This window comes from Telopea speciosissima, chromosome 3 (assembly GCF_018873765.1).
Source record: "Telopea speciosissima isolate NSW1024214 ecotype Mountain lineage chromosome 3, Tspe_v1, whole genome shotgun sequence".
In the NCBI taxonomy this organism is placed as follows: Eukaryota; Viridiplantae; Streptophyta; class Magnoliopsida; order Proteales; family Proteaceae; genus Telopea; species Telopea speciosissima.
Window position 1 is genome coordinate 38,538,194 of NC_057918.1, and position 18,992 is coordinate 38,557,185.

At 39.0% G+C, this 18,992-nt stretch overlaps 1 protein-coding gene and 1 long non-coding RNA gene across 2 annotated transcripts; one reads left to right on the forward strand and one right to left on the reverse strand.

The window, feature by feature from the left end:
- The first annotated feature begins 3,521 nt into the window (after positions 1-3,521).
- Positions 3,522-16,205, forward strand: LOC122655739 (homeobox-leucine zipper protein REVOLUTA-like). Its single transcript, XM_043850045.1, has 18 exons — positions 3,522-4,179; positions 4,668-4,827; positions 5,355-5,440; positions 5,558-5,648; positions 5,750-5,845; positions 6,019-6,132; positions 6,221-6,304; positions 7,970-8,125; positions 8,201-8,275; positions 8,370-8,476; positions 8,875-9,058; positions 10,400-10,588; positions 10,987-11,067; positions 11,473-11,607; positions 12,743-13,080; positions 13,492-13,597; positions 15,636-15,785; positions 15,982-16,205. The coding sequence occupies exons 1-18, from the start codon at positions 3,950-3,952 to the stop codon at positions 16,126-16,128; spliced, it is 2,529 nt and encodes an 842-aa protein (XP_043705980.1). The 5' UTR covers positions 3,522-3,949; the 3' UTR covers positions 16,129-16,205.
- On the reverse strand, positions 12,375-12,617 carry LOC122655740. The gene is made up of 2 exons (XR_006332002.1): positions 12,541-12,617; positions 12,375-12,480 (listed from the first exon to the last, which is right to left on the reverse strand). It is a non-coding gene; the product is annotated as an uncharacterized LOC122655740 (long non-coding RNA).
- Positions 16,206-18,992: the final 2,787 nt, after the last annotated feature.

Sequence of the window (18,992 nt, forward strand, 5' to 3'; positions counted from 1 at the left end):
TTATAGTGAGATGTCTGATGTATGTTTATAGTTTTTCCGTTGTGATATTTTGATGTCTTTGATATGTTTTTAGTTTCTGCATTTAGAAAGTATAGAAATGGAAGACCAACTGTTATTTAACGGTAGCCCATGAGGACCAAACCCATATTTTAAACTTGGAATCAGGATTGATTCAATCCTTGCTCATTATAATATCAATTGAATCAAATCCAAATCGACCAGAATTGGTCCCAAAAGTTTTAGAATATGTCCCTAAGATTTGAAACCAATGATTTGGACCCAAAATTCCTAGGATCATGCACTTGGAAATGGCCAAAATTGGAATCGGTCATGTAGCGCCCCCGTGATATTTGAAGTATCAATATCAAAATGGGCGATCTGTATTGGTATTGCATTGCTAGCCATCAATCTCGATACATTGCCGATACTATATTGGTGAAATAGACCAGGGGTAAAATAGTAAAAAAATCCAATTTCTTTATGAAAACCAAGGCCATGCCAAATTTATACGACTCAGGCCGATCTGTATCAGTTTTGAAGGTGCCCAATACGTGATTTGATACCATGCACTAAAACCATGTTGGGCGACGACTGATATTTCAATAGGCTATCTTTAATGCTCTATAAATCAATTTATAATATGGAAAATGTTTCTAATCGACAAGTGTAGTACCACGCCAAGACATAGAAGGAAGAGAAATGACCATCCCAAGGCCAGAAAGAATGCCCACATGATACTTCTGCACACGTTCTCAATGGCCTTGCGCTTCCGCAAGGGCTCGTTTATGTCAATTTGGCTTTGGATCCAGCTCCAGCCACGGCGGGAGGAAACGCAAGTCCCATTTATGTACATGTTTAAGGTTCTAATTCTTACCAAACAGAAAAGTTTTAAAGCTGTAATTAAAAAATGTGACATAAATAAATAATTTTAAATAACTCCGTCACTTGTTACGCAATCTTGTCTTTCGGCCTCATGCTTATATTTTAATATGAATGAATGGAATATTATTATTGAATTTAAGAAACTTTATAAATTAATTATGTATTTTATTTTAAAGATTTAGTGGACCAGTACTTAGATATTGAAGATTGGACTGTTGGCGCGTGTCTGTGCTTTCAAGGGTGGGCAGCACGTGTCTTTGCTTTTCCCGCATGCGTAAAAAGCACATGAAAATGCCACATTTTAATAAGAGGGAAAAAGGATAATAAAAGATACAATAATTTAAAAATAAAATTATCTTATTTAATTAAATACCTTACTATTAAATCCTTGCCGACTGTAGCGTTTATGCGCCGACGGCTCCCGCCGGATAAATTACAAAATCTTGTCCAACTTTCTCGCATTCCGCCCCTTTTGCGGCGGTCCTTGAGTTGCGAGAGCGTGAGACCGCCCTGCCCCCGCTTGATTTAATGAGCACTTTAACTGATCCCTCTTTATTTACCCGTGAAGTTTTATCCCATCTCAAATATGCAGTCTTTGTATGAGTTGTCATTCTTTTTTTGTTTTTTGCCGGGTCACTATGCTTAGTGAAGTATTTAATGTATCGTAATCCTAATTTCTTATGCGATTGTGTATGAAAACCTCTTCATTTTATATTTTATATTCATCTCCTTTTATGGTATTTTGATAACTTTGAACCAACCATTGAACAACTTTCTATGCTTAATTTTGACTAAAATTTGGTTATTGAGACGTATCTTGGTTCTCTATCACATGGCCATCCCTACACTGCTAAATGGTAAATAATGAATGTTATACTTGACTAAGCATTGTAACGCTAGAAGTGCCTTTTTTTAATAGTTATTGTAAACTTTTTTTGAAACATATGTACAACAATATTTTAGGATGATAAATTGTTACAACTCTTGTGGGGAAGTAAGGGCCAATCAGAGAGCATGCAAATTATCAAGTAGGGGCACCATTTGCACATTTTATGGGGGTGAGACGGTCATTTTGCCCTTCCATGTGTCTGTCTAGGCATAAGACACATTCCCGAATATTTTTTTTTAGGGCTGATTCCACGGTCCTAAAAGTCGGTTAACCTTTTGGGATTGGTGTGTGGTTTGTGTGATTACACTTTGTTTCATAACAATAAATAAATAAATAATGCCATAATTGTCTCCGAGTCTTGTGACCTTCATTTTTTTTGTCTATCCTACCCAATGACCCATAGGCCAACTACAAGTTAAGGGGAAAGGCTAAGGCAATACCACCAATCAATCGAGCAATCAACTATTTGCCAAAACCTTCATTAGAATTAATAAAGAATTGGTTAAAAAAGAATAAAACATGAAAAATGATTCTATCCAGCTGCGACGGGAGCTGGAGTGTCCAACCTCGCTAAATCAACAACAAAAACATGGGTGGAGTAGTCATTTTACAGGTGGATCCCATCTGGGTTCCACATGTGAAACGACCACCCCTGTTTTCGTGCGATAGACGTGATGATCACGCTTATACATATAACCGCCTTGGGACGCCTGAAAATTTCCATCTTTACATGAAGGTAAGGCGGTTATGTGTCTATGCGTGGCTCCCACACTAAATTTCCTTTACCTCCCCGGTGCATCAAATTTGAGATGCGAGTGGGAATGTACTGTTTGTTTACCTCTCTCCCCCACAAGAAAAAAAACAAAACATGTACTTGGATGTCATTCTAGTAAAACATGGAGGGTAGATACGTAAACTTGATGACTATAAAGATGGGAACGGGATTTTCGATATGCGGGCCGGGCAAGGAACTTGTTTTTAATTTCCCCCAGTAGTGTTCGGCTGTAGAGTAGCTGCTTTCTCTGCTATTTCTGCTCCATCCACTCCACTCGACTTCACTGTTTCGCTTTGAAAAGGCAAAAATCGATCTACGTAGCAGGTTCACCTCCCTTTCATCCTAACCTTTCATGTCCTTCGCATTTTCCCTCATGACGCTGTTTTCCTGCCGAAATGGTTAGGGTTTCTGTGTCTCCCTTAAGCCTCTTTCCATTTGCAGACTTTCTTTAGCTCTCTGATGTCGATGAGGAAAGGGCTCTCTCTACCAAGGGAGCCGTCTATTATAGGTACAGGAAGAAATTAGCTTTTGCTGATCTTGTCATCTTCATTCTTTCTTTTCGAATTTGTAACGATTTGAGCCTCTGACTTATTGTTGTGAGATCGTCGGTTTCTGGAGATAATTGCTTTACTGTACTTGTCTGCAACTCCGAGATTTAAACCTGAAGATTGTGATTTGAACTTCCAATAGAGGAGGTCTTCTGGATGTCATTCGGTAGTTTGAGTAGCAGTTTTGTGGGGGAAGAAAGAAACTGATAAGGTGCTCCTGCGTTAGGAGCAGAGCAGAGCTATCTGTTGTCTTGGCAGATTGTTCTGTGGTTACGAGTAAGATCTTCTTTGAGTAATTCTTTCCTACGTTAGCTTGGATTCTGAGATTTATAGGCTGGAATATAGTTTTTGTTTGGCCTTAAAGAGCTTGACAAGTATTCTTCTGTTGAGGCTTTAGTTCTGGGATTGTAAGATCGAAGTCGCAAGCTTCTGGTTTGAACACCATTAATGAAAAAAGTGAACCACATCCCCGGCGAGGAATGAGATGGTTTTGTTCAAAGTGACAGGAGTCAAGATTCAGGAAGTTCCTGAAAATCGCAACCTGCAGGTATCTTCTCGACTAAAAAGAAAGGTTTCAGACAAGACAAACAGAGGTGTTTTACAGAAGCTAGTTTGAGCTTTTTGGTCGTAATTTCATATATGCAGTTTGGAAAAAGGTCTTTTTGTGTGAGAATCTTTCCTCAAATCCGCTTAAGCTCGTAATCAACGTGCGTTTTTTCGCCCGTATTTTTCAAAGACGGAGTTGACGAGAGAATCTTAGGCAAAACAACTAGAAGAAAAGGAGGGTGCTCAGAGCTTACATTTCTGTCTCTTTCTTCTGCATAGCGGATTTCGCAGTCGTGTGGAGTAAAAAAAATGGCAATGGCCGTCGTGCCGCATAGGGAGAGTAGCAGTAGTAGCTTTAATAAGCATCTCGATAACGGAAAATATGTACGTTACACCGCCGAGCAGGTCGAAGCTCTAGAACGAGTCTACTCGGAGTGCCCCAAGCCGAGTTCGATGCGACGACAGCAGCTGATCCGCGAGTGCCCCATCTTGTCCAACATCGAACCCAAGCAGATCAAAGTCTGGTTTCAGAATCGCAGGCAAGCACTGACTTTGGTTTTTGTTTAGTTCGTATTTCCTTTCATTTAATGTCTGATTTTGGTATGTGCGAGCCGCTTCGCCGGTTCAGGTTCACGTCCCGGCCTTTAAAGAAGGCCATTCTCGGATGAGTGTTAAGTTCATAACGAGTTCTAGCAGTTACTGCAAATCTTTATTAGGAGAAATTGTTATTCTTTCCCGTTAAAGTTTCGCCCGAGAGGATAATTTTTGCCGTGGCTACCTTTGCATTTCTTCGCATATATCATTCTTGAATATGTGAATGTCTCTTTATTCCTCCAAGTACTCCTTTATCCGAATATGGCTTTTCCTTTTGTAATAACGAAGATGATCTAAGATTTCAGGGACTCGGTTCCCCTCCCCCTCTCTGCTATTAGAAACTAATTAGAACGAAGAGATCATCTGGGAGATTAAGAGTTTTTTTTTCTTGAAACATTTTTTCAGTGTTATGATAATGATGAATTTCCTTCAGATGTCGAGAGAAGCAGAGAAAAGAGGCTTCTCGACTCCAAACTGTGAACAGGAAGTTAACTGCCATGAACAAGCTATTGATGGAGGAGAACGATCGTCTTCAGAAGCAGGTATCGCAGCTAGTGTACGAAAATGGGTACATGCGGCAGCAATTGCAAAACGTAAGTCGTATCCGGGACTAGCGTTTACCAGTCAAGTCTTAAAATTGACATCTTTTGCTATTTCTTTCCTTCCCTCTGTTAATCATCTTCTTTTTCGGCTCACATCCCCGCCCAGCAGTGCGTTGCACAATGGTTATTTTTCCAGCTATGAAAGGCTAGAGAGCAATCAATGCTTTATTGGAAGCATTTTTCAGTTTAATGCCACTTAGGATTTCTTGCAACTTTATTGCTTTTTGAACTAATTTAAAATCTCCTTGGACCACCCAAATGACCTTCCTGAGTCCTAGACTCTTCCTTTGTAATACCCATGTTCTTCTTCTCTCATATATAGTTGTATGATACCAAAAAAATTCTGGGAAATTTTTTAGTAAATTGGAGCTTCTGAGAGAGAAATTTGAGAACCATCCTGCATGCAACCAATGTGACCCTGAAAGGGAAAAAAAAAACCACAGAGTTCCTTGGGAGGTTACCTTTTCCATTTTTATTTTGCTCTGTAGGTCTACTAATATGTGAATAATGTCATGTAGGCATCTGCAGCAACTACCGATGGAAGCTGTGAATCTGTAGTTACCACACCTCAGCATCCGCTTAGAGATGCAAATAATCCCGCTGGGTAATACTGAGTAGCCAGTTACTTTTAACAGTTCTCAATAGTTTCATTGTGTCTTGTTGATCTTTGTTTTTTTATCTGCTTCTGATATATATTTATTCCATTCTTTGTTTTTGGCAGACTCCTCTCCATTGCAGAGGAGACATTGGCAGAGTTCCTTTCAAAGGCTACAGGAACTGCTGTTGATTGGGTCCAGATGCCTGGGATGAAGGTCCTTCAGTTTGTTTGGATGATTTTTTTGTTTGATTGTTCAATCTGCCCAATGTGAATCTGAAAAATCAATATTTTCTACTTGTTTAACTTTGTGATCAGCCTGGTCCGGATTCGGTTGGGATTGTCGCCATTTCACACAGTTGCAGTGGAGTGGCAGCACGAGCCTGCGGTCTAGTGAGTTTAGAACCCACAAAGGTAAGTGTAGCACTCTCAAACCAGAATCCTCTTATTTATAATGGAATTGATATGAATTTCTGCCGATCTAAGATTTATATGGACTTCCCCTAGTCAATGGGGGGATGATTGGCTTTCCTTTCTGTCATTAATAAGATGTTGACAACTAATGTTTCATTTTCATTCTTTGATAGATTGCAGAAATCCTTAAAGATCGTCCATCTTGGTTTCGAGATTGTCGGAGCCTCGAAGCCTTTACCGTGTTTCCAGCTGGAAATGGAGGGACAATTGAACTGTTATACATGCAGGTAGAAAGAGTAGTTCTCTCTCTCATAGCATGACCTTATACTCTTCACTTCCTTTTCTTTCCCATTAATCACTTACTCCCTCTTTCAGATGTATGCTCCAACTACACTGGCTCCTGCACGGGATTTCTGGACTTTGAGATACACTACAAATTTAGAAGATGGCAGTCTTGTGGTATTTACTTTTCTATTTTCAGCATCTATTAAAATTGCATCTTATTTCTGTCTCCTGACTTCCCTCAGGCGATGAGAATGGGAACTTTTATTCACTCGCAGTGGCATTCTCGTGGAGTTCTAAAATTTCTACACCCATAGTCTGATGCATCTACTTCATGCTTGCTTCTAATGCAAAACCCCCTTGGATGTTGAGCATGGAAATTTCACTTGCAGATTATTTGAAAATTTTGAAAAAACAAAAGTTTTTCAAAATGGGATGAAGCAAATGAATCAATTCTGGTCTTTTCTCAAAATGAGGATGTTGAGCTGGATGAGTGGTAAAACTAGAAAGGATAAAATAAGGAATGGACAAATTAGAGCTAATTTAGGAGTAGCTCCGATACATAATAAGTTGAGAGAAAGTTGTTTGAGGTGGCATAGATATGTGCAATAGAAACCTTTGACTGCACCATTAAGGATGAGTGATGTGATTCAGATAGGAGAGCTAAAAGAGATGGGTAGGCTTAAAATGACTCATTTAGTGGTGAATAGGCTGAATTGAGTTGAGTTGGCTTGCTGTAATTTTATAATTGAACAAAAGGAAATTCATGTACTATAGACTAAATTCATAATTACAATTTTATGACTATTGCAAATTGAATTCCCAAATTTTAAGGAATCAATCTTATGAATTGATTGGCTTAATGTAAAATCAAATGTTGGTAACTGGATTCACTAGCCAGCCTATGATTCTTGTATTGTGAAGCACATTTTGGATCCAAGTGTGAACCAGTTAACTATGGAATTAGCAAATTCAACAATTCAATGGACAAAAATACTGTTCGAGGGTAGGAGGTGGATTCATCTCGAGATTTTTTGAGTTCGACTTTGATCAACTACTTTATGGTTCTAAATGGTAAATCTCAAATTTGTATTTGTCATATTGATATGTGCTCTGACATTAGTTATGGGATTTGAGTTCCAAATTCGATACTTTGTCTGGGATAGATTATGTGGAAATATTTAATTACTTATTTATCCCTTTTTAATTTGCTAGTAGATGTAATATACATTTTGAACTTTTGTCGAGTGTATGAATCACCAACTTTACTAACTTCACAAGCTGATATCCTTCATAGTGCTGAACTGGAAAGCCATTCTCTAATTAATTAAATTGCTTAATGTTATCATCTCTAGAGGGATTTTTTTACCTCTCACTTCATCATTCATTGAGCTTTTAGCCCATTCTTTTTGGGCAGCTGTGTGATTACTACTAATAGTATGCATACACATCCAATGGGCACTGTGTTTGGCACCCTGAATGGTTGTTCTAATCCTGTTCTGTAATAGGATACATACATTATCCAACGGGCAATGTTTGGCACTCTTGAAGGATTGTTCTAATCCTGTTCTGTTCTGTTCTGTCGTGTATCAATGTGTGTTGCTAGACCATTCTTTATTTCTGAAATTGCCTGAGAAATGGAGCCCTAGATTTCCCCATGTTCAGAAATTTGAATTTTAATTGTTGTTTTGTTTCCTGGATTCTGTGAGGCAAGATGCTGATATGATTATTAGATGGAAAGCTCAGTTTCTGTTTTTGGTTCCAAGGTTAAGTTGTATATAGACATAAAATGGCCGAGTCTTATGTGCTTTCTGATTTTTTTTTTTGTTTTGATATCTCAAGGTCTGTGAGAGATCATTGTCTGGTTCTGGTGCTGGTCCGAATACATCAGTCACTTCCCAATTTGTGAGAGCTGAGATGTTACCCAGTGGTTATTTGATTAGGCCATGTGATGGGGGAGGCTCAATCATACACATTGTTGACCATCTAGATCTTGAGGTTTGTGTTCTGCTATTAGACCTTGGAAGTTAACCTTCCTCAGCACAACTTAACTTCACCCTGTTACTTATTCAGGCATGGAGTGTGCCAGAGGTTCTGCGACCTCTATACGAGTCATCGAAAGTTGTGGCTCAGAAAATGACAATTGCAGTAAGTCATGAACTATACTAAATTCCTTGACATGCATGCACGCATCTTCACACGCACAAAAGAATAGAAGACTGATAAAACATTTTCTGCATAGGCGCTGCGTCACATCAGGCAGATAGCACAGGAGACCAGTGGTGAGGTAGTATATGGATTGGGCAGGCAGCCAGCTGTTCTTCGGACTTTTAGCCAGAGATTGAGCAGGTAGCTTTTAGATTCTTTTAGTTTCTTCTTTGTCTCCTACACATACACACATGCGCACGCACACAGACTCACTGCGCGCATGCAGACTCACATTCACACTTTCCCGATTAGTAATCTCTCTCCATGCGTGTACTACGTTAAAGTGGATTTAAAACAGCCAGTCAGACTGGCTGATGTACTGTTAAATTGTTTAAAAATGAGATATGCAAATGCTACTTTTTTTTGTATGAGCCTTCATGGAGGCGTCACAGACATTGCCTAACTGGGTCGTACTTTTCCACTCCTAATTGCTAGGTCAACCTCTTGTTCTGGATTACTAATTTTGGGATGTGTCTATATTGTTCTTTGTTTATATCATGTGCTTTTCTTACATGTTTATGTTATATAATGCCTTGTAGAGGGTTCAATGATGCCATCAATGGATTTAATGATGACGGTTGGTCATTGATGAACTGTGATGGTGCCGAAGATGTAGTCATTGCTGTTAATTCAACCAAGACTGTGGGCACCGTTACCAATCCTGCCAATACTCTTCCCTTGCCTGGAGGCATCCTTTGTGTGAAGGCATCCATGCTACTCCAAGTGAGTTCAGAGTCCTTCACTTTCAAATGCATCCAATCAGTCATTCTGATTGCCATACCCTGTAATGTTTCATCTGTTACTATTATTTTGCTTTCTTACTATTTTAATCATCAAGTGTTGAAGCGAAGCATTAACCTTTATTTCCTTGCCATGAACAATCTGAAGCGCCAAATGAGGAAGTATTGTGACTTGCTCCTAATTGCGAAGCTTTTTGAGAAGACTTGTCAACAAACTTGGGACCCTAAAGGCCCCTTTATTGGGCCCTCCAATAAACTAGTTATACTTAATTCATTGTAATTAACTATTGATTGATTGTGAATTTGAAATTAAGATTGCCTTTCAAGCACAGAGACTGCCAAAGCCGGTAGCATATCACTCTTGGAGCCAGGGTTCTCCTTTGAGGAAAGCAATCAATTATAATAAACTCTTTTAACATTTTAGTTGGCACTTTGTATGGGTACTGGTGTGGTGGCGATATTGTCCTTTGATCCCTCAATCTTAATGGATTCTCATTGCCTGATTTTCTTCCACATGATTTCCTAGTGGTCAAAATTTGTCTACATGTTATCAACATTTACATGTGCAGTTTATTTTTGTCCTTGAGTATCTTGACACTTGTCACCTTGTCAGAGAAGAACTCTGGGAAGTGGTTCTGAAAAATGGTTGAGAAATAGTTCAATAAGTGTGCGGTGTGCCATATGATTGAGATGAAAGCCAAAACTGTCTTGAGCGTTTCCTATCTGCCCAATGATATATCAACCCTTTACTGGTATTAAATGAATGTGCCAGCCTGCCAAGCTTGGCTAACTGCCCATGAAATCTTTTCCACAAGCACATAGAGGTAAATATTATAAGCTTATGTAGGGAAAAATTCTCTTAGACTACTTGCCACTTGTCTACCCCCTTCACAGGTCTTTTATTTGGAGCCCCGTGGACGGTTTGGCCAATATTACCATTGTGTAGGTAGAGTACACTTCAGATTGGCCACATTTAAAACTTCATGGCCCACTTCAATTGTATTGCCTGCCATGTATTGACTATCCTTATGTTTTCTCTGCTGTTAAACAAATTCGTGCCTAGTTGACTGTTGGCCATTTTTTAAAGCTTTATATAGCCACATTGTTGAATTAGCTTGGGCTGAAATCGACCATACTAAGTAGTCAGGATGTCATATGACTCATATCTACACCCCTCCCCCCCCCCCCCCATCAAAAAAAAAAAAAAAAAAAGTATGTGAACTTGACCACCTCTTGTGAAGAGGAATCATAGATATCACAGATAATCAATTTTGTAGTGTGCTTTGTTGGCTTAAAAACTGATAAAATGTCTTCCCTTTTTTAGAATGTTCCTCCTGCATTGCTGACCCGGTTTCTGAGGGAGCACCGTTCTGAGTGGGCTGATTTCAACATTGATGCCTACTCTGCTGTGTCATTGAAAGCTGGCTCATACGCTTTCCGGGGATTGAGATCTACAAGGTTTTCTGGGAGCCAGGTCATCATGCCTCTTGGTCAAACAGTGGAACATGAAGAGGTTTGTTTTTTATTTTGTGTACATGTGTGTTCACTTACTATTCAATAGCAATTTCAGCTGATGCCAAACATTTTAGACTTTTCCCTACTTGTATTGGTGGAAATAGTCTGCATTACTCTTTCTCTGCTGTTCCACTATAACCATTAATTTGCAAAAGAGTACTTCATGTCTTATGGAGAAGTTCCAGAAATGTCTTTCCCCCCACTTCCTAGTTCCTACTACCATCCAAGAAAGTACTTCGGTTTTTTTTGATAAATTTGTTAATTTCAGTGAATCTGAGGTGATGAGAACTGCTCCATTACTATGAATTCACATTCATCTAGACTCACCCTTCCCCCAATTCCCCCCTTTTTTGGTTCTTTACTGATTTTTCTTATCATCTGTGGAGAATATTTCAGATGCTTGAAGTAATTCGACTTGAAGGTCATGCACTTGCTCAAGAAGAGGCTGTTCTATCCAGGGATATTCATCTCTTACAGGTTTCTTTCCAGTATCTCCATGAATTGCTTTATCATCTTTTCCTCCGATTATTGGCCTATAATTCTTATTAATTTTAGTTTAGAGGTTATCACTTAGGAAAACCTTGCTGACGAAGTAAAAGAAAGTGTTACTTCTGCAAATCTGAATTAGCCCTTTCAAAGAAGAATTTGTCCAGACAGTTTGCCATTTGGTTGTTTGTATTCTTTTTGAGAGAAGCATGTGGCAGTAAAGAAATACTTGGAAGTATCTATGTCTGCTATATCTTTCTTGCTATTTTAAAGGGGGCTTGGGTAGGAGGAAATGGGGAAGGTATTAAAACCTTAGGTTGCTGTTTCTTTCCGGCATATTGTAATTCTTCTAATATTGATTTTGCTGTACTTTTTCTGATCGGTTCTCTGGTGCAGATTTGTAGCGGAGTGGATGAGAATGCAGTGGGAACCTGCTCTGAACTTGTTTTTGCTCCAATTGATGAAATGTTTCCTGATGATGCTCCACTGCTACCCTCAGGGTTTCGGATTATACCGTTGGATTCAAAAACAGTTGAGTTTTGATATACTCCTCTTGAATTTCATTTTTTTCTAATTTTATTTGAAATTTCTTTGGATTTATATTTTTAAAGCAAAATTATTCTCTACTGATACACAACACGTAACTCCTTAGTTGAAAACTTAATGAATTGATAATTTTTGTAGAAGTTTTAAAGCAATTGACCATTTGATTTTATTGTGGGTTAGAAATAGGTTAATTGTTTATAAAACAGAATATGGTTTCTGTAGTTAGTACACATTCAACTAACTAGGGCAATAAGGCAATTCGTCAGTAATTCTTTTAAGAACTTCTTATGGTTAGAATTGTTGTGCCCACTCCATCTGTAAAATTATCCTCTCCAATTCCCTATCGCTCGGCAGTGCTAGGTGGAGATGCCGACACGTGGCAGCTCGGTCATCCAACGGTCCGAGCTCATTGACTATGTTGAGCTCGGACTGTTGGATGACCAAGCTGCCACATTTGGCATCTCCACCTTGCACTGCCGAGCTTTAGGAATTGGGGATAATAATCCACTCCATCTCTTATATAGTAATAAGACTAGAAGGCATTAACACCCCCCCCCCCCACACACACACACACACACAAAAAAAAAAAAAAAAAAAAAAACTAGAAGAATTCCTTGGTTAATTGGACCATTGACCAACAAGCATCTGTTGTTTTTATATTGTCTTTTACATCAGAAAACTGGTAATCTAGTGATGCCTGTTAAAATATGAGAACTTGGATGCAATGTTCAGATCCTTGATGAAATCTAGTCTACCATTGCTATTGGATGGGAGGTGCTACTATTGCTATTGTCCATCTGAGGAAGTTGTACTTTCACCGTACAAACTTCTTGTGTTATCAAAAAACTATTTTTGTAACTATTCAATCTTTCACATTCTTTCAAACAATCTTTTGGAAGAAATGATGTACCACTTGACTTTTGAGTGAAATCTACTATTCCAGGTTTTCGATAGTGAGAGCGAGTTTCATTGTCAAATTAGAAAGCAGGAATAATTGGGTTTTTGGATGTTGTTTGCTTGCCTTTTTCTTCCGTAATAATTCTAAATTGAGGATATATTAGCAAAGCAGGTGGGGTCTAAGTCTTTTTGCCTCAGAATACTGATGATTACTTGTATACAGAGCGAGACACAAGATGCATTGGGTGCACATCGGACATTGGATCTGGCTTCCAGTCTTGAAGTAGGCCCTGCCATGAACAGGACATCTGGAGATGCATCTCCAAGTACTTGTAATGGACGGTCGGTGCTGACAATTGCTTTCCAATTCCCTTTTGAGAACCATCTCCAGGATAATGTTGCGACGATGGCAAGACACTATGTCCGCAGTGTGATTTCCTCGGTTCAAAGGGTTGCAATGGCCATTTCTCCCTCAGGACTTGGCCCACATGTGGGGCCAAAGTTATCTCCAGGATCTCCGGAAGCTCTTACACTTTCTCAGTGGATCTGCCAGAGCTATAGGCAAGTTCTTCTAAGCCTAAAATACCTTAATTCCTATTCAAAAACTTCAGATAGACATGTTTGAAACCAGTATTCTCTGTTTGTATGTCAGTTTTCCCATCACTTTCCCCTCCTTCCTAGCACACAACAGATTAAAGTTGAAAACAAATAAGGACTCAGTTTTTATGCACGGCCGTGTACGTGACACGGTTGAGCCTTCGGTTGGATGGGGGTTGGGGGGCGGGGCAGAAGTGTAATAACACATCCCCCTATCTCCCCCATCCAACGGTTGAAGGCACGACTGTGTACATACACGGTGGTGCATAAAATCTTTTGCCAATAAATAATTAGAACTCTGAAACTTTACCTGGACTAACTCATGTATTGTCCTATTTCACTAATAATTAGCTTCTCATTTCTGTTTTCATACAGTTACCATCTGGGAGCAGAATTGCTAAGGTCTGATTGCCAGAGTGGTGACTCAGTGTTGAAACAACTCTGGCACCATCCAGATGCCATATTATGCTGCTCATTGAAGGTATTGTTACAGTTTCCTTGATATAGTGTTCTCCAATAAAATTATCTACCTTGGGTTGTCTAGTGTGATAGTCAACTGGGTGCTTCACTTGGATGTTCAAGGAACTTGGACAGTTCACTCATATTGATGCTAATTGATGCAAGTCATTGCTAACCGTAGGTTTAAAAACCATACTGGACTTGCTAGTGAAACCAGCTTTAACCACCTCTGGCCACCATACCTGAGTTTCTGGTTTTCCTGATTTAGTTCCTGCTTCTGTACTGTTTAAGTGCTTGATAACACTAGAATTGGTCCCCTACCTGATCTGTTGTGTGTTCAAGTTTTCAAATATCCGTTGGTCACACTGCAAATTTGACTATTTTTATGATTTGAATTTATACAGAACCTTTTCTTTCCCCCTTCATCAAATCATACTTGTAGACAACTAACATGACCTTAAATAGAGTTGAACCGTGGAACAGAATTCATGTAGCCGACCCTGCTTAGTTGGGAAAAGCTGAAAAGGCTTAGTTAAGTTGAGTATCAAATCAAACTTAAGCAAAATTACATATCTAGAAGCCTGTATAAGAAGCTGATAATAAAGATAACATTATCACCTCTGTATTTACTATAAACCTGGTGCCAATTTTGATATATCATTGGCATTATATATTTTGGCCTTGGGGGTCCACCTTCTCATTTAAGTTTTTTTTCAATATCCTTCTCTTGCAGTCATCTCTCCACAAGTTAAATTATTGAAAGTTTGTTACCTCAGAGATAACAGACATTAATACAAACATAGCAACTGAACTATTATCTTAAATTTGTGCTGCTGCTTTTTTTTCCTCTCTTTTTGGGCCCAGGGGGTCTGGCACTTTCTGGTTTCCACTATATGTGTGGCAGTTTAGTTAGTACTCAACGTCCATGCACATGCTGTCCACTTCATGATCATTCATGTTATTGTATTGCTCTATATGAGTTCACCACGTCAAAATAATGCTTTGGATATTGTTTGACAAGTCAATTTCTGTTGAAGGATTTCGACCTTAGAAGAAACAAGGGGAAGAACCAATGTGCATGGTGGGCCATATGTTTAAGTTGTCTTTCAAATTAGATATGTGACCAATCCCAGGAGTTCTTGTCTATCCAAATAACCACATCATCCCTCAATGTGGTATAAATAGCTGATGTTCCCTCCCGTTCCCTCCCCCCCCCCCCCCAATACACACACACACACACACACACTCTCAGATTACATCTTTGCCTTGAATAATAATCTACAGCTATTTGAACTGATCCTTACATAGTATGTCCTCTACTCTTAATAGAAATGTACTTGAGATTTTCAAGCTATTTCTATTTTTGGTACTTTCTCTTTTGGACCTAGTTTTCCAACACGGACGTTAATGAAAGAATCTTCTTGAGGGGGCACCTAGATCTGTCATGTGGCAGGTCAGACAGGCCTGAAATTTTGTGGAAAAGTAGACCCAAGGTCTCTTGCTCACAAGCCAAATTTTGGACCAATTTAAGTTTGCCAACTGGAAAAACACGGAATTGAAAACATCTGGGACGTTAAGTAGATTCTGTCCTCAATGGCTGTGGGGGAAAATTTTCGTCTCTTCATATGAATTTTTTTAAAAAAAATTGGGGGGGCAGGTTGGGATACTATCATTATCCCCTTTCAAGTGACAAGTCTGTTTTCAATGAAATACAGTTGTACAATATTGTGATATTCTCCATTTTCTGGAAGTGGATCCTTTCCTGTAATTGAATCTGATGTAGATGCAAATCACACAAAGAAAAAGGATACCCCTCCCCCCCTTTTTCGGGTGATTTATAATATCAGAACACTGTGAAGAGATGGGTGTGCCCATGTGTTGAGGACTCAGCATGGTTCAAGTAAGCAAAACCAGCAGATTTGTAATCTTGAAGTTTGCTATACTCGTTGAGGGTTCCGACTTTGTGACAAATATTATGAACCTTCTTTTTAAGCTATGTATGAAATGGGACGAATTGGAGGGGATTTTTTAGTTGACAGGATGGTTTTGTTGGTTTGCAGTCTCTACCAGTTTTCTCCTTTGCCAACCAAGCAGGGCTCGACATGCTGGAAACCACGCTGGTTGCTCTACAGGATATCACACTGGATAAGATATTTGATGAATCGGGTCGAAAGGCATTGTGTTCAGACTTTTCTAAGATGATGCAACAGGTACACTTCAGCCATACAGTACATGAAAAATGCTTAGCAGTTGCTGCTAGCTTATAATGATTTTGGCCTGGCCACATTGTGGCCATTGAAATGCCTATTATTGACAATTGGAGTTTTTGAATTGTCTTATGTTTTAGTTTGGTGGGGATGATGTGTTTTCCTCATGGTGCTGGGATTGTGGTTTTGTGCTTTGCAGGGTTTTGCTTACCTACCTCCTGGAATCTGCATTTCAACCATGGGGCGCCACATTTCCTATGAACAAGCCATTGCTTGGAAAGTCTTTGGGGAAGAGAACAACGTTCACTGCCTTGCCTTTTCTTTTGTCAACTGGTCTTTTGTGTAAAACATTATTTATTGATCCAAACTACACACAGGGGGGAGAGAAATTTTGTACTATTTATTTCATGTTTAATTTTAGTAGAATTTTCCCCCAAATCCTGGACTCGACTCTGTCTACCATGTACATTATCTATGTTCATCTGGGAACAGTCGCATGGAGAAGAATGGAAATGATGGAACGAATCAATGAAATGTTAGACCTTTGGTTCGAATCATAGAAGAACTCTACCGAAACCTGTCGAAACTTTGTAGGTTTTCGAGACGAGTTGAAGAGGGAATTTAAAAAATCCATGGTTTCGATCGAAACTCAATCGGTTTGATCATATTTCGGTAGTTTTGATACTTATGTAAATCGAAACTGGGGGAAACTTGGTTCGAAATTAGGATAGACAGGTATTCAGGTATTTCTGTCAAAAATCAGGACAGACCCAGGATAGACATTATTTATGTCTAATATCATTTAAGTAAATGTTTTTGTATTTGTATTTCATTTACTTAAGATATTATTTGTAAATAAGTAAATATCCCATATTTTAATCTAATAAAAATAATTAAAAAAATCAAATTTCAAGAGGAAAAAAAGTCAACCCTCCAATTCAAGAACAAAAACTGGATTTTCGACGATAAGTACAATTTTCAATTTTCTAATGCTAGTGTTTTTTTCAAATCTAAAAATTTCATAAATCTTAATATGAAAAAATATTGTTAAAAATCAAAAGTGCAGTAAAATATTCATTTGTCTTGATGTCCAAAAAAATATATTCGTTCAGAGAGATTTAGACAGCATTCGCGTTAACTTTGATCAATACATAACTCGTTCAATATAAATCAAATGTAAGCACTCTTGGATTTATTTGAAAGCTTTGTTGAAAAGTTTAACAAAGCTTTCAAACAAATTAAAGATGACTTAAATCTGATTTATATGGAAGGAGTTATGTTCCGGTCAAACCTTATTCGATACCATGTCCAAGAATAATATACAGTATCAAACTTGGATCAAAACCACAAGTATTATTTTTAATGTTCTCTATGTGAAACTAATGCATGGATTGGGTTTAAAATGTAAAAAATAGGCAGCAAAACAAGAATCAGGGCAAAAAAAAAAAAACTTTTGGGCCTCGAAACCAAGGTTCGAGTTAGCCTAGAGAAAGTCCCAGGTTTCGACCGAGATATGGTCGAAACCGAGAGGAACTCGATTTCTGGCTGATCGAAACCTAGTCAAAACCCGAGTTTTAGAACCTTGGTTCGAATACTACTGAAACAAGCTAGAGACGACCAAGCTAAGTCAGCAAGGGTAAAAGAAACAGCAAAAGTACCTTTTTTGATCTTAAAAATGTCTTGTAGTGATTATCTACTGACACCTCTGTATCTGCTAATGCGCATGCGACGCAGTCGAAACTTGTAGCGGATGTAAGAGGTCTGTTATTGGGCATAAGCTCTGTTATTGGACTGAAGCTTGTGCGCGCAGCCCGACATAGTTAACAAACGAAAGGTCGTTTGAGTGCATTCTGAGTAAATGTTTCTGTTTTTTTTTTTTTTTTTGGGATAAATACCCTTTATTAACGCTGGAACAAGGTTCCAGACCAGTCAAAAAACAAAGGAAGAGAAATACATTCTGGGGGAGAGGAGAAGCAAATAAGATTCTGTTGAGTAAAGGAGCTACAAGAAGTCAATCTATCAGTAATAGAACTTGCTTCATGGAGCGTGTGCTGAAAAGAGATACAAACAAAAAAGAGCTAGGATCCAACAGTCTTCTATGATCGAAGAAATACGCCACGGAGGAATCTTGGAGCCACAACAAGAAGGTTGTCGTTCTCGATGATAACTTTATAGTAACTGTAGGAGATGGCCATAAGAAGAGCACTGCGCACCACCAGTGCCTCGGCAATAAGAGCATGACACCAACCAATACCCTGCCAGAACCCTCCAATAGGAACAGAATTGTGGTTTCTACAGATCCCACCAATTCCAGCCCAGCCTGGGTTACCTCGACTAGCACCGTCCATGTTTATTTTAACAAAATCTTCTTGAGGAGCTAACCACCGAACTAACCTTCTGGGGGATATCTCATGAGTTGGATTGCAGTTGATTTGTTCTTGAGCTAGGGATATAGCTCATAGCTTGATTGAATTGGGAATGAATGGTTCGTTCCTGAAGATCAAGTCCCAGTAGGCATTCCATATAAACCAAAGGGTACTACAAAAAAGTGCTGCTTTGAACCTCATGTCTCTGCTATTATTGTTGGCACTGTGTAAAACTGTCAGAATGGTCAAAGATATCTCTTGAGATGCGAAGTGGTTAGAAAAACCAAGACTGTTCCAAATGCTTTTAATTGGTCCGCAGTTGACAAACAAGTGATTCTCATCCTATTGGTTGGTTTGACATATGCCACAAACTGGATTGAGATTGAAGCCTCTCTGGTTCAACAGTTGAGGGAGAGGGAGTTTGTGATGAAGGGTTTTCCAAACTAGAAATTGAACCTTGGGAGTAGTAGGGAGGTGCCATATTTTTAGCCAAGAAGAATTCTGATTCAAGGTTTCCCCTGTGGTTGCTAGCTTATATGCTGAAGCCGCCGTGAAGACTCCTGTGGTGGTGCCTATCCAGATGATGTGATCTTTGCGAGGGAAATAAGGAATTGGGATAGAAAGGATTCTAAGGGCTATGTCTGGTGGCCACCACTGGAATATGAGCTTCCTATTCCAATCATGCAGAGTGGGATTGATGAATTGACTCACTGTGAGGGGAGTAGTAGGGAGAAGAGGGTAGGGGGCAGCCGAAGGTGTACAGTCTGGGATCCAATAATCTATCCAGGAATTGATCGAACAACCGTTTCCAAGAATGAAGAAGATGCCTTTATGAATAAGATCT

What these genes read in the sequence shown, in the direction of transcription:
- LOC122655739 (XM_043850045.1), top strand. Translation starts at nt 3,950, where the DNA reads ATGGCAATGGCCGTCGTGCCGCATAGGGAGAGTAGCAGTAGTAGCTTT. An exon ending in TACCGTTGGATTCAAAAACA is followed by an intron (nt 11,608 to 12,742) that starts GTTGAGTTTTGA and finishes ACTTGTATACAG; the next exon opens with AGCGAGACACAAGATGCATT. An exon ending in TATTATGCTGCTCATTGAAG is followed by an intron (nt 13,598 to 15,635) that starts GTATTGTTACAG and finishes GTTGGTTTGCAG; the next exon opens with TCTCTACCAGTTTTCTCCTT.